This window comes from Doryrhamphus excisus, chromosome 16, assembly GCF_030265055.1.
Source record: "Doryrhamphus excisus isolate RoL2022-K1 chromosome 16, RoL_Dexc_1.0, whole genome shotgun sequence".
NCBI classification, from domain to species: domain Eukaryota; kingdom Metazoa; phylum Chordata; class Actinopteri; order Syngnathiformes; family Syngnathidae; genus Doryrhamphus; species Doryrhamphus excisus.
In genome coordinates this window covers 8,853,288-8,869,660 of record NC_080481.1, presented here as the reverse complement: position 1 = coordinate 8,869,660, position 16,373 = coordinate 8,853,288, and the positions used below count along the sequence as shown (strand labels likewise).

At 41.2% G+C, this 16,373-nt stretch overlaps 1 protein-coding gene across 7 annotated transcripts in view; it reads right to left on the bottom strand.

Moving 5' to 3' along the window:
* The window catches only part of LOC131104938 (muscleblind-like protein 2a), a 37,798-nt gene that overhangs the window by 14,660 nt on the left and 6,765 nt on the right, over window positions 1-16,373 (bottom strand). For 6 of the 7 annotated variants that reach the window (XM_058052645.1, XM_058052644.1, XM_058052649.1 and 3 more), the window contains exon 2: window positions 15,008-15,676. The exons of the other annotated variant lie outside the window; for it this stretch is intronic. In XM_058052645.1, coding sequence (XP_057908628.1) covers window positions 15,008-15,181 — 174 coding nt within the window. In that variant the 5' untranslated portion in view covers window positions 15,182-15,676. The remainder of the gene's footprint in view (window positions 1-15,007; window positions 15,677-16,373) is intronic. 7 annotated transcript variants of the gene reach the window in all.

Sequence of the window (16,373 nt, the reverse complement as noted above, 5' to 3'; positions counted from 1 at the left end):
CCTACAGAGGTCATAAAAATCGTACATGTACACTCAAACCTGAAGACTCACACTCCTCACAGTGTTCATTTTGTCGATTTAAGTGGAATAATTTTCTCTGGTGCGTGTGAGTGGCATATGCTTCTTTTCACCGCTCATCATCATTCGCTTGAAAATGATGAGGTAAATGGTGGCGAAGATCCCTGAGCAAAGTTTTATAATGCACAACCTAGTCAAGCTAAGTGCCGCCCTTGGACCTTTGTTGCTTTTATCTTGTCAAACTATGTGAGTCTTTCTCACTTAAGCACTCAAGATTTTTTTGTGTGCATTGTTCTTGACCTTTGCATGAATTTGACTTAATTCATTTGTGGGTTTTGTGTTTACACAGTGATTCCTGAATTCTTACTTTTAGCTTGTTTTTTAAGCATACTCAAACACTTAGACAAAGATAATCCAAGTAAACTAAACTAGTTTTTCAGTGATGATTACCAAATATGTATTTTTATCTTTTTTTTCAACCCGACCACTCGCTTCCAAAGACGTAATTATACGTATTTTTCTGCGAGAGGCACAAAGAGACAACTGTCCAATAGAAGAGAGCACGTTTGAAGTGAAAAGGCATCTTGCCGTTTAGCGTAAAGTATATTATGTATTAACACAGTTCTGTGGAAAATGTGAAAATTTTAAATAGTTCATGGTATTTGTAAACAAAATGTTATTTTCATGTGAAACAACCATTTTTTGTGTTGTTTATGTTGTGGCAAAATATACAGTACATGGCTAAATTTGCATCAAAATGAAGGTTATGCTAGAAATGGATCACAAAAAGTATTTTTTCCTCCCTTTTTGTGGAGAAGTGATTTTGCTGTAACTTACCTATATGCTCTATGCTCTACTGCTGATTACTAAAGAACAGATGAAGAAAGATGAGAGGCTAAGCTTTCTTTTGGTATATACCGTGTCTATTTAGCTCAAGAACACAATATTCTGTGTACATTGAAAAATCTGTCAAAATTATGAAAAATGGCCAGTACCAATAACCAAAAGAAACTATCCAAAACCCACATAGCCCAACGTGAAAAATAAGTGTTTTTATTCAGCCACATTGAAGAAGCTGACCTTTTTAAGGTCATGCCTCAATGAGATTCAAGTTTGGACTTTGACTAGGCCACTCCAAAACCTTCTTTTTGTTTTTTTTAAGAGCCATTCAGTGCCAGACTTGTTGGTGTGTCTTTGTCCTGCTACAGAACTCAAGTGTGCTTCGACCTGAGCTCAATGAATTCCTAAATCACTCACATTGCACACAGAAAACACAAAGGATATAAAACACAGTAATAAAACTCTAAGTACAAAAATACAATGAAGTAATAAAAAGTAAAAGCTGTAGCAACCTTCACCTTCTCCAAAATATGACCACTACAATGCTTGAATTATTACTGTCTTTATCGTTTTCAGAGGATCAGGACCTGGCAGTTATGTAACGCTAAAGAGTTTTATGATTTACGAGTGTCAGTGAACAAATTGTTGTTGGTTGTTCAACAGCTGCTCTTTGAAAACACGCTTAGCTACATGCTTTTCCCACTTTTCTGACCCTTAAATGTTGCTACTATGTTGTATTGTCATCGTAGACAATGCCCAAGCATCAGATAATGAAGTTTGTGCATTTGGAAGTGAGCACTGAAACAAGTTTTGGATGGCTGTGCACGCTCAGTTTTACAGAGTTATTCTTGTGATCTGAACTTCCTTATATGACACAGTAGCCTGTGTTATTTTTGCAAGATCAATCAACTCCTGGTCATAATGACAACTTCTATATAGATGTTTCATTTCCAGTTTCATCCTTAGTGATGATTGCACGAGTCAAGCAGCCAATATTGAGCACTTAGTGTATTGTAACTTGTAACTAGTCTTTGAACCAGCCTTGTGTTTGTGGGAGCAGGTACCTACGATGGAACCGAGTACCACATTACAGTCTTAAAAAACTTAGACACCCCACTTGCCATTGAAAGTCAGGTGGTCTGTTTAAATTGTGCGCTTCTGGCAGACATTGTCAAAGCTGCCATCAAGTAACAATACTATGCACCCACGTGTGCAAAATGATGCATTCATCCAAGTGAGGGAGGTGTTAATCACTATTGTACATTGTAAGGAGACAGTCATCATCCACATCTCGCCTATTTAGCATGCAAAGTGGAAAAACATCTTTGACAAGAATGAAAGGACGGGTAATAGAAGTGGTAATGGAAACAACAACAGCTTTACTTTTGGATGTGTGTGATTAATACTGTCGGTCAGCAGCAGAGGGCTCTATTTTCAGGCTGCAACGCTTGAAGATTCAAAGCACATAATATGAGGTAAGATATTGCTGCATCACGTACAAAAAAGTGTGCGCTCAATGTTAATGTCACACATTGGGGATCGGATCACAGTGACTGCAGACATGTATTTATTTCAGAGGGTGGGGGACACACACAGATGCCCACACATACACACACTTCTGTCTGAGCCACCCACTCGGAGCAGAGCAGAATCTATTCATTGCTGCCGTCTATGAAAAGGATCTTTGAAATCACCAAGGCTCCTCTGTGATTCGTGCACCAGCCGCCAGTGTGTAGCCATAGCTACATGGTAAAATTGTACATTTCGGTAGGCCTGCTCACATGGCAACCTCTCATTGTTGGCTGTGCCATGCCCAGCGCGTGCCAACAGCTGTGATCCTTTGGTATTGGTGAGGATCCTCTAATACGGGGGTGCTTTCAATCAGAATGAATAATTATATCCTTGCGTGACAGGGAACCACCAGTGAGGTCAAACCCTGACAAAAGGTAGCAACAGTAAATTAATTAACAGATGACACCACTTTCTCCTTGTTGTAGTTCTTGTAATCGGTGTCTATTAATCATCCTTGCATCTGTCTATTTAGTTGATTTAGTGACATGACCTTGGGTACAATATAAAAGGAGAGAACAAGAGAAGATGTCTCCAAGCATTACATGGATGCGTGATGCTAAAAAGGACATGACCTTTCACCTGCAAAAAATAACTACCTAGCTACCGTTGCCCTTGGAAGCAGGCATAACCATTGTGGGGGAGAACATGTTTTGGGTTTCTCCTGAGATGCATGCCAAATGGACCGTGCAGAGTTGGCTTCCCCAGTCTGGACTTCATCCTGACATCTTCATCAGCGGCAAAAACCCCTCCCCACCTCCTCCATCAGTCTGCGTGAATGGTCAGAGTGGTGTGTATCTGTGGGTGGCACAGACACAGAGGGCTTGTCTTCTACCAAGTCTGCAGAATAGCGCTTCAGTTTGCTCCTCCCTTCACCACTGTAACATTTGCATTTTGCCCTCAAAGGCTGCTCTATCCTCTGGTCTGCGACACACAGGGTGCTTGCTTGGCAATAGGCTGGAAATGGCCTTGTAAAGGCAACTGGAAATTAGTCTTCATACAACACCATCAAGGTTCTCGTCGGCATTAATGGAGGAGCAAACTGCACTGAGGAAGGAGCTTGGTTCATTGATTCACCAATTTTCATCTTTCCTTTTTGCCTGTTGCACATGCAGTGTAGGTTTTTCATACAAATAGAAACAAAAAACCTTGCACAATCTTGAATTGAGAAGGGTCTGGCTTTTTTTCTGGATTTGGTCTATTCTAGCTGTATGACTGTGCCAAGTTCGATCCGCATGGTGGAGTTGTATGCGAAAGTACTTGATCTGGCGCTTGACCGATGGAGTTGTGCATCCAACACCTTTTTAGGTGAATCAAATTACTTCCATCCATTCATTGTTTTTCTATACTACTCACTAGGGTCCTGGGTATACTGGTGCCCAACCCAGCTGTCTTCAGGCGAGAGGTGGGGTACACTCTGGACTGGTCACCAGCCTATCACAGAGCACATGCAGACAAACATACAGTATAGACAAATCATTCAAACTCACATTCACACCAATGGACAATTTAGAGTCTTCAATGAACCTAACATACGTACATATTTTTGAAATGGGAGAACATGCAAACTCCACAATCCCCTGACTGTGAGAACAACATGCTAAACACGAGGCCCAATGACTTCTACATAAATACGAATAAATCCCACAAAGTGCACACTTTCCACCACTTCAGTTTCAGCGCATGTAATGGCCAAATGTCCTAATCTTTGGTCCATATCCTTGGGGTGGCTATTAAAGTGTCTGCACATCTCTCTGATGCTGAAGCAGCACTCGGTCCTGTGATCAATGTTGTTGTGACTGGTGGTATTGACAGGCTGTGTTAAAACAGAAATCAGGAAGGAAGATCACAGGGGCTTAACAAGCTAATGGCTCAGCACATAAAAGTGAGCCCAGTGTGCAATCAGTTCTGTGAAAGGAAACCGACTCAAACAGGCCTGGAAGTGGATGGGATCACAGATGCCAAAGATTGCACATAGTTGACTGCATTTATCCTATTGTCGATTAGGGTAAAGAAGAGAACTGCTGACTCTGATGTTTCTGACATGAAGCTTGCGATATGTCTGATGCACTTTACAGCAAAACAGGAGAACCTGTTGCACCCCCACAGACTGGAGAGGAAGGGTTGGACAAGTTTTAAGCATCTGTACCTTTATCTGTGTCTCTATCTGGGGGTGCTATCCAAATATTGTGGATCGTACTGACAGACATTGCTGTGAAGTAATTTTACTCTGGGATGCCAATAGTTAAAAAAAAAGTTTTAGTAGTGATACACTGGATCACATGGACAGCGCTTTCCTTGATTCTCACAGCCTGGCATAAAAAGGCTTTGTCTTAAGGATCGTATTTACTTTTAAGAAAACTGCAGCTTTCAAGAAGCAAGGACTGTCGAGCAGCAGGAAACACTGAAAATCCATTATGAGATGATTGGCAAATGCTTTTCGCTTACATTTGAGCTTGTAATGGAGAATGCCTGAGAAAAATCAGTGGGTGACAACAAGGCAGTAAAGACAGCGCCACTTCTTGTGTCTTATTTTCATGTAGAACATGAATTAGCAGAGTGGAGCTCAATGAATAAATAATGTATTTTCATCACATATAATTCCCATTTTGTTGAATGATAGAACACACACACAGTCATAATACAGTATTGGCTCAGCAGTAATGAAGTGCTTTTGTAGATATGATCCCACAGATGGACGAACTTGGATGTAAAAGAGATATGAACCAAGTTGGATAGGGGATGAAAACTGTGCAGAAAGCAGTCACCCCCCCCCCCCCCCCCCACTCCATCTTATTTAAGAGACACTGATAGATACACAGTGATATTCCAGAGAAGTTGGCCACATGCTGGTGTGGCAGTAGCCACTGACCTGGACGCTTCTACTACAAATGACTGCATTCTGAGAGATGCCAAATATGTGTTTATGGAATGTTTTGTCCCCTTCAGATTCAATTTGTTCCATTCAGAATGGATGGTCAGTATTTGGAATGAATAAGTGAGAGACTGTGGAATTTCAGTGGAAAGTCGACTGCAGTGGTGATTAGGTTTCATCTGGTGCTGACCAGCCAATAATTAGCATAAATGCAATCAGTGAAACTCCATACAATGTCCAATTCACATATCCGATCAATTGTCATAAATGAGGAATCGGACGCTGATTGACAAATTATATGAATAAAACTGAAATGTGTCGATGATTTGGAGCTTTTCCAGAGTGAATGAGACTGCTAAAACACAAGCCATTTACAATTGTGTCGAGCTTTATGAGTGAACCAAGACACTGGGACGATGCCGCTGCAACACGTTAGGTTGCGCCATATAGACCTTAGCATGTATCCAGATATTTTTGTGATGTATCTGTGTAAAGAGAGTCCAAAGCAAGCCACATGTAGTGGACCGTGATGCTAATATATTGCTCAGCTGCTCCACGTCTGTCCTAAATCTGCACTAACAAAACCAAACGAGGTACCTCCACGTTTACAAACAATTTCTTTCTGAACATTTTACGAGTCTATTGCAGCTGACTTTGGGCAAGAGAGGGCTATAACCCGAACTCAGCAGACCGTACATACAGTACAACATACAGTATAACATACAGTACATCGTAAGTATAAAATATTCAGTAAATAGCCATATTGCTCACATGATCGAATTACTTTATTTAAACAGTTTAGTAAAACTTACTAATCAGCCCCCCAAATCCTGTTTGTGAACATCTTCATTGTGATTATCAGAACAGGCCATATACTCAGTTGGTGTTCCAGTTTGAGAGCAGTAATAATTTTCAGGTTATGAAGACTTTCTGTCACAGCGGTCGTGGGCTACATATGACAAAGGATAATAATCGTGTAGCAGAAAAAAAACCAATATAACAATCCAAAAGTCCCATTATCACCTTTCTCTCCACAAAAGCACCAGATCAAAGCGTGGGTGAATACAATACAATATTACGATGGAAATAACATGCTGATCTGAGTGAATGTCTTTTTTGAAGGGTTGGTCAATGTGCCACGGCGGGAATAATGCAATGTCCCTACAGAGCCCTGGTCCCCATCTCTAATCTATCTGGGGGATAGCGCTCTGCTTTAGCTAATCTGATCATCTGTGACCTGCTGAGACATGAAACCCACCACTCGAGCTCCTGTAATCTACATTCACACAGTCAAATATGCACACAACACATGGAGTGTTCTTCCACAAATACACAACAGTCCCAGTTATAGGTCTCCACTGGTGGCCTGATACTGGGAAAGAGAGATCCTGCATCCAACAGCAACTCTAACTAGCCATATCTGTGAAAGATTTCATAGAAATGGGTTACATACTTTTTATGTCCTACTTTGAAAGAACTGTGCCACAATCCCTTGAGAAAACAGCAGGCCTTCTGCTAATTTTACAACAGTTTCAATCACTCCTGGCATTCAAGGCAGCAAGTACTCTGGAGTGTTCTGAAAATAAAATCTACTACAAATGCAAATGAAGGGGACAAAAAATCAACACAGAACATTAAGATCTGGTTGCCTCAATCGAGCGCATGTCAGGGCACGTTGAGAATTTGCGTAAATCCATAGGACAGATAAAGGAAGATAATGAGATGGAAGGAAGCAGATCTGTGCATCAAAGCCTCTTTCGAACACACTCAGCAGATAGGGGCCAAACCATCGCACGGCTGCTTACTCCCCTATTTTAAAGATTAAAGCTTCAGTTGCTGACAGAAGAAAGTTAAGATGTATTGTTTCATAATTTATCCAATATTGAAAGTAAACCAGAAGCACAGTAGCAAACCCTATCACTTAGATCATTTTTAGGCTGCAGTGCCTTTCGTTTAGGTTATTTTATACACTTAAAAACTGTATGGTGGAACCACTACAGAATCATAGTTAAAGGGGACCAATTATGTTGATTTATTTGTTGCCTGCAGGCACGCCCACTCCGCTGTGATTGGTCCCACTCCCAAGTGTTTCTGGAGACTTCTGGACTACTACCGAACCCCGCTGCCTAATTTTGTCGGTATAGGAGTAGATAATGAAAGAATACACCCTTTGGAGAGCTACTTGAAAAGTGGTTAGGGACTACTGTTAGCTCATGCGCTACGGCTGGAGAACCCTGACTTAGCATGTATGAACTCACAAAGTGGTAATGTAGGTGTGCGTTTACTGTGTGCACAACGTAATCTCGGCACAATGTTGGTAGTGGAAATTATACATTTTTTGTGAGACTACCTGTGTTTTAAAAAACTTTTGTTGACCTACCAATTGTGGTGCTATTAGCAACTCAGAGACATCAATGAGCCTGTAATTTGCATGCATGCAAGTAAGACCTTGTATGCACACTCTACCTGTATAATGCTACACAACCCCTTACTTACACTAAATAAACACAGTTAGGACACTGATAAATTGTTACTTCCAGGTTGCTCTTCTGACTTTTCAACATTACCAAGTAACGTTAGTAAGGCATTGTCCAGCTTCGTCCATGTACACAAAACTGTCCCATATTTATCTCTTGCTGGCCTGGAATCTGATGTCCATCTTGATGTAACATTCTACATATTATGATGATGGCGCATGAGCCCCTCGTGGGTTGAGAGACCGGCAACTGGGACACTTGCGATCTGGAACAACTGCGACCGCCTCTAGAAGCAATGGAACAATGTGGTAGTCCTTAACAATAAACAATAAACCAGACAAAAAGGGAAGTAATGTATTTTCAGAATCAACACAATACTTTACTCTGACAATTGGCGACCGAAACCAAATTGGACGATGAGTTAAACAGACCCCACAGCCAGCTGGTGATTGAGAAATGACATGTTGGTCATTGTCATTATTTGCACCCAAAGAGGGGGGTATAAGGTTTTCAATGCAATGTAAAGATTGCCCTAAAGTGCCCTTTAGTGAAAGAGACACGATCAATACACCATTCACTCAAACAGCCTTTGAGCTACAGGCTGGGTTTTATTTGAAAATCACAGCATGCAAGAAAACATATTGATCTCACTCTTCAGCCATGTCATCACCCTTCTCTTTTTCCTGGTTTGTCAAAGTAAAGCAAAGCTTTGAGCACATTTATAGTAAACCTTTATAGTAAACACAACCAATGCATGTGTTGGAAGCGTGTGTTTATATGTGCACATAATGTATTTAGTATGAAATGGAGTGATAACTCGGTTGGAGTGATTGATCGTTCCATCGAACAGTATTGGTCTTTTTCCCATCGGAAAATCCAAATTATTGTTGGCCAATTACTCTCCATGGATAAAAACCAGCATATGCTAGCTAATGTTACCTCTGGGTGGGGCGTTACACTCTTAACACTCATAAACTTGAGTAATAGAGACACCCATAAAAATGTCAATTTTTGACACTTAATAAAGCCTGGATTATACTGCTGCTTTGAAGCGCCACAATTGCCATTGTTCACTCGCGACAAACCAAGATAACAAGCTAAATATGCACTCCAAAATTGAATGATAAACTATTGAAAGATTATTGATGATGATCGATAGAACAGATGGAATATGAGTCACAGTCTAGCCCTTAGCCTGGCTGTCAAGTTAATAAGGCTATGAAGGTTAATTTGTTTCTTTGTTACCAAAGCTTCTTAATGGAATTTTTTGCATTAAATTTTTTATATAATATTATATTAGATTTCATTGAATAAAGGTTTGTTTAAAAATTCAGTTTGCTCAAAAAGTGTTTTAAAATTCAGCCAATTCGTGGTTTCCACTGGTATCACGTCCCGCCTGCCGTCAACCCAATCTCCTTTCTACCCTGCCTCACCCACTGTGGGTTCACAGGATTCAGGGGCTGTGCATGCAGCCAATTAGTATCCCTCCACCTGTCACCGTGGGTCACTGCTATAGGCATCTGCTGGGTGTGAATTTGACCGTCTCACTTTCGTCCATGAACTTTGCATGTCGCCCCCAGTCACCCTGTGTGGGCCTAAATGTAGCCAATGATGACCTGTGGTTGACCTTTATGGTATGGACACCCCGGGTGTGTGATGCAATACCTCCATCTTGAGGTGGGTATAAAAAAAATCCTAAATAATCCTAGAGCAGTTTAAATTAGTCTGCATATAAATCACATGGTAGTGCTGTCATCTCTCCACTCAAAGGCTCGTTGCCCTACTGCCCTGTTAAAGTTTTCTTGAGGAAGACACTAACTGTCGCCCTATAAATGCCCATACGAGGGGTTGGCAAACCGGTGCTGGTTTACCTGTGTGCTTGACATGTGGCAAAAAATTAAGATTAATAGTAACTGATTACTATCGATAGTTAAGTCTAGCACCTTTCTTAAGGCGTAGTGAGGGTCAACCAATGCCCGATCACAACCCTGCGAGTTTGTATCCGTTGTTGTATGTTGCAACAGTTGCAACAAGTAAAAATAGGAAATGTTCCAAAGCTGTGTTATGATTTGCATCCCAGACAATTTTTTTTGTGGCGGTTTTTATAAAAAGTTGCTGATCCCTGGGCCATTCGTAAGGCAAGGCAAGTTTATTTATAAAGCATTGTTCGCAAACAAGGTAATTCAAAGTGCTTGTGTGTCTGACTATCATTTATGAGCTTCTGATTTGTAATCTCATGAATGTATTTGGTTGCTAAACAAGTCCAAATGTATTCAGTGTTTTGTTGTGTTTTCTGCACACCAACTTAATCACATCATCCTTGATCTTATGCTATTGCATTTCATGTGCACTATGAGTCTCTAGCCTTGAGATGACCTGGCAGAGAGAAAAAGCTTTGAACATTCTGGACGTATGAGTGCTGCCAACGTTGCAATGTTCTAAAAACACTCCCTCCCTATAAAGGACAGGTCATCTTGCTAGCAATGCATCCTCACCATTGTTTTATCCTTTAACTCACGGATACAATTTACTCTGTCATACTTCTTTGAATGAAAACTGCATCATAAAAAAATGTAACGTTCATATTATGACACATTCTCACATTTTCACAAGCGCACTGGAATAGGATGCCATGCTAGGCCAGTTTCACTCCAACCTGTTCCAGACCAACACACATTTAGGCCAAAAAGGGATTGGAAACTATTTTGGTATAAGGCCCCAAAAGATTGCTTCTGTTACTTCATCAGAGCCAATTAAGAGGATTTCTGTCTCATTATAAGTGATAGCCCCAAGGGGACAGTTACTTGTCTGTTGAATTGTTTGTAGTAACCTAGCAATGTGTGTGCATGTGCACTCTGGGGGTGGGAATTCTGTCTTTGCAAATTTATAAATGTTTAACTATTAGAAGAAAAATGAAAAAAACATAATAGGTCAACATATTTGCAAAGCAAAGATTAATTGTACTGATACAGTGCATTGATCCGAACCAGGTGTTTGTTTGCAAAAAATATAAGGTGAAAGCTATTTTTTTCATGCATAATATTGAAGTTGCCATCATCAAATAGATTCAGAGTATGAAAAGCAGACATATAGAGAGACATACAGTACATTGAATTAGCACCACCTGAGAATGTCACTGCTGCTGATGAAACTATGCATCAATAATTAATCAAAGCGCTACTAAAGGTCGAACACACAGTGTGACTCCTGAGATCTGCAAAGGTGCATGCACACTGCAGTGGAAGAGTTCTGTCTAGCTGCTTAACAGCAAACGTGAGGATGGCGTGCATTCCGCAGAGCTGATTTCAATTGAAATATTTTACAAACCAAGTATTTTGTCAGCATCGTGGGTTGCAGAGTGATGGAAAAAAGAGGATGACTCAGAGGTAGTGGGTGGACTGAGACCAGGTGAGACACTGGTACAGCAGATGGGCAGATTTTTACCACACAATCTATCCAGCATAGCAAAAGGCTATGAGCTATACTGTATAGTAACCCCTCGTTTTCCCGATCACGATAAGTGAATTTCCACAAAACATTGACATTGTAATTGGGCTGATTCCAGACAACTAATGTCTGGGTGATGTTGGACAACTTCTTTGCTCCTTCTTTGATCTGATGTCTGATTGATATGAGCCTTGTTTGAGGATGAAGTGGGGCTCACATCAAAGCTTCCCGTGTCCACCCCAGCCAGTGCCTCAATATGTCTGCGCGAATGACCTCGGGGGAGCATCGGCTGATCCTACACCACAGACATTCCCTCCACATGTTTGCTCTGCCCAGGGTGTGGCCCAGTTCAAGGGGATTACACAGAGGAATGCAGCCCAGCCCATCTTTTTAGACAAAATAGGAAAAAGGGGCTAAGAGCAGACATTTTAGTTACTGTAAAATAATACAACTAAAATGCCATTATAACACAAATGTACGTTGAATCTGAATCATTCTGATTTGGATCAGCATTAAGCTCCATGACCGTTTAGCTTAAAATTTGAGGAACATTTCCAGGACCAAGATTTTTCCTGATCCATACTCCTGAGTTTGGAGTTACCCCATTCACTACCAAATACAGTAGTGAGGACAACACAACATCCTTGTTGTGCATAATTCACTTCACTTATAGGTTGCCCTACCCGTAACTTCCCATGATCCCGTACCTCTCTATTTACAAGTTTGAGACGTCCCACAACCCCAAAAACACTCTCCCGAAGCCCGAGCAGGGTTAAAATGCTCTAACAAATTGGAGGAAACCAGGGCACCTCACCCCCAAGGGAGCTGTAACGAGTATTTGCTCCAAATGAAAAAGCACTCCACATACCTGGAGGAGGCGTCTATGGTTTCTCTTACTTCAGCACTATCTTTTTGACTACCTCAAAAAAACCCAAACATGTCCACTGAACTGAACACGGCTTCTCTTAGAACATACATATACATACGTATCTCTGACATACGTATAGGTGAGAACATCAGAGTATTTATTGTGCAATGACAAGCAGTCAAAAAACTTAAACTGAGACAGATGTCCTGGATATAAATAGTTTTTACTGCAGACAGAAGTAATATAATCCAGTATCTATGAACAGGGGTAGTACCAGAGACAGACTGGAAAAGCAGTGAAGTATATATCAACAAAAACATTTGTTCTATTAATTATATATTCCATCCAACCCAGACCCCTTTTCTTGTGTTCACCACAAGTTGTCTTGCTCGCAAGAAAAAACTATCCATGAGTCTCCAGATGATGCAGAGCTCTGTGTAAAGTTGGCTTTGTGTTACTGTGACAGGTATCACAACCATGTTAGAGACAGCTTGTGCGGCCATTGCCATCCCTGTGTCACATTTTTGAGGCGTGTCTCAATGGAAATGTAATCATACTTGGTCACCCGTCGCAGCTGATTGTGAACAAGGCTTTGGTTGGACAGACATGAAGCAGCGTGTCCTATTTTAAGATATGACAAATGTAGCATGGAGGGACTGCATGACAGTACTAAACGGTGCAGATCCGGGTGGCAAAATGAACCTCTACACGTTACATGACGGGATGCTGCAAGTTGAGGAGGGGTCCCTCCTTGTCACACGTCTGCCCATGGAAAGTCAAATTGGTTCAAAGTCAGTTCGCAGTTGAACCTCCACTGAACTGGCTCTGAAGACCAGACCCTCTCCAGGACTGAGATGGTTTTGATGAAAAACAGTCATCACACAGTGCTTGTGTGTGTGGTCAAGTGACAAAGTCATCCCTGAGGGCACACACTCCTAGCATTTTATACCATCTAGTAAGTGGTACCAGGAAGATGATACAGGCATAATGGCGCTGAAATCACTCTTGCCTAGAACACACATCTCCTAATGGATAATAAAGCTTCCATTCTCTCAGGTGTCATCAATAAAGATTTGGTGGGACAGTGAAAGATAACACAAAAGTGCCTTAAAAATCCTGTATTCTGAACCTCACTTGTGAAAAAGGGGCCAAGGAAATGAAAGAAAAACTGTAACAATTTGATCAGATAGAATTTCAGACATAAAAATCTCCAGCAGTGTAGAGTTGCAATGGGTTGCTGGGTAACAAAAAGAACATTACAACTGAGTGACTGAAGTCAGAAGACCAATTGTACTCTGTCACTCAAACGACACACTGCTCTCAAGTGGGGTTAGGAGTCGTGACTGAATGAAAAGGTAGCACGAGTCCTGAGTCTGTGAGCTCTAGGCATTTTGTTTTTTTTGCTGGCTGCCTGCAGGGAAAGCAAATTTGTGTCATGTGAAGAGAAGATAAATCCAGCCTTGCTCAAGTTAATCAATACCGAATGAAGTCAGCTGTTTTCATCGATGTTTGTTAAACTGGAGATCAACCATAATTGATACAATATCTCACAAAAGCGAGTACATTCCTCACATTTCAGCACCTGCTTTTACTACTGCTGTCGAAATGTAATTATAAGCAGCTGTTGACATCACCAAAGAAAAACGGAAATATCCATTGCTTGCACTTTACTTATAACTTCTGCCAGAGACACAACACAAATGGCTGTTTTTCATCGTTTTCCTGTGCAATCAGACAGACGGTAGTTATTTTTTTTTCACGCCGTGTAGTGATAATGATGAAATTCCCAAATTATATGTCGACAAAAATGGTCCATGTACAGTTAAGTCTTGCCAAGTCTTGCCTACAGGTACTGTAGATGGATCTGGGGCTGTGTGAGTGCTGCTTCCAGTATATGCTATAGTATAGGTATAGGTAGGTAGTGGAAGAGGATTCAACCTGTGTACCCTGTGGTAAAGTCAACGTCCAAGAGGAGTAACGCAGTGTTAGATGGTGCTCACACAAGATACTGACACTTTGGCCGCAAATTTGGACATGTTAGGGTGAGTGTGAGCAAAGTTGTATTGAAGTTGTACTTCTACAGTGTTGTTTCTTGAAGATAGACAAAATTGAGAAGGTAACATTGTTACTGAAATATGAAGGGGTGTACTCACTTTTGTGATTTCCCGTATCGATTTTTCTGCAGATTCAATATGTTCAATATGGGATTTGCTCAATTAAAATATGAAGACTTTTTCAGTAAACACTTCACAAGGCTGAACTTGCAATACATAGCACAACTGTATACATACAGTAACTTGCAGCTCCAAGTGTCACTTTGGATCTTTATTACTGTCAAGGCTATTTCTTTTGTTTATTTCTTCATATAGTTTGATATGAATGGGATTCTCCTGGAGGGTCATCTTACTTGCACCTCGTCGGGGCTCAAGCATGTTACCCACAACATACTGTGCATAACATACCGTACATAAGTGCACTCCTTGCATTTGAGAATATCAAATATTAAAAAATAGGTTGATGTCAGTTCATGCTGTTTGAGCGTTGTGTGACTGCTGACAAGCATCCAAGAATAGGAGGACTAGAACTACCTGAGGAGATCAAATGTGCACCCTCCAACACATATGATGGTGACAGGGCACAGTAACATTGAAGCAACTTACCGTAGAAAGTCCCACATGCATACCTGTGGTGACAGTGAACATGACAACAGACCACTGTGACCTTTACTTTCATAGGTCAGAATGATATGCTGACTGCACAGCATTGAGCTAATTTGAGTGTCCAACAGTGAACACCAAGCCTCAGCATTTGGAACCTCAAAACTGTAATGCTTTACATTGAATACTAAATTTGTTTTCTCTTTTGGGTTTGTTACATATCACATTACTAAATACTAAAAATAAAAGTCCTTACCTTTAAAGAGTCAAAACAGGCGATCACTCTCCCATTTTCCACCTGGCAGCTTTTAGGTGGGTGGGCAAATTTGCACTCTTCATCACTGCGTGAGCAAGTCCCCCTCTGAAACTGCCGACACACTTCCAGGGTCAGCCATTTTGTGTCACGTATGGAAGCAATGTTCAGAGCCATGTCAGCGTCACTGGCTGGTTTGGAGTCGAGCCACTTGGTTTCGGGAGGATGCACGGCCTCTGAGGAGCTGTTGCCAGATTCCAGGGATAAAAACTGAAGTTGCCGCTGAAAACAACCCCTTTCTGCTCAGTGGATAAGATTTGTCGCTGCAGACAGGAAAGTGGAGGTAATGAACTGGCAAAGTCTTGCGTGTGAGCAGAGCATGGAGCTGCTGTCGAGCAATTTGTCACTTAAACAGTGGATTGTTCATCACTCATCAAGAATCAAGTGCAAACCTCTGACAAAGCAGAGGAAGCATTCTCACAGATGAGTTCAGTTGGTTTTACCAATGTGGTGTCCCAAAATGTTGTTGGAGAGCCAGAAGAAGATTCTGAAGTTACGAGCTTAGAGAGGACTACAGCAAGTGTCTGAACGTCCTGTCTCGGCTGCAGATGGATTTAGAAATTCCTTTAAAAAGTAGGGATGCTGTCTCACAAGGCACTTCCTGTCAGCAATCTGGAGTGGAGAAGAGAACAATATAAATTCAATGATTGTGTTGATGGAGTGATCTGATTTCAGGTTTTTATCTATTTTGGCTAGAATAAAGAGATAATGCAGTCAATAAGCAATGTAATTACTCTCCAACATAGAAAAATGAATGGTAAAAACCTCAGAAATGTGAGTCCACAGACAAGACAAGACCATTGGGGTCCAGCCCACCTAGCAGAACCATGGTCGACACCATGGCCTGGCCAATACAAAACTGCACAGCGCAGCACTATTCTGGGCCATGGTCCAGAAGTCAGAGAGTGACCGAGGCAGATGCATATGCCAGTGTCGCACATCCTTTCCACACAGGACAGTGTCCTACTATATTCACTGATTCTCTACAGTCTAAACTAGATGTCGGATAACGCACAGCAGACCATCATTGGTTGTCTGGGGAGAGATGAGGGACGATTGCTGAAGCAACAATTCAAGAAAGTGACCTTTCTGTTGAGCTTATGTACTGTAATGTAATACGAATGTACTGTAATGTAATACTAAGCTACTGTGCAAGAAAACTTGGTTGGCACATCTGAAATGTTTCTGTCTAAAGAGGGAACAGAGAAACAAAGGCTGGGGATAGCACACAGGCCCTTTTAACAGAAAACCTAAAGCTTTGGCCCAACCCCTTATAAACATTTCAATAGATAGTTTACTGTAGACATAT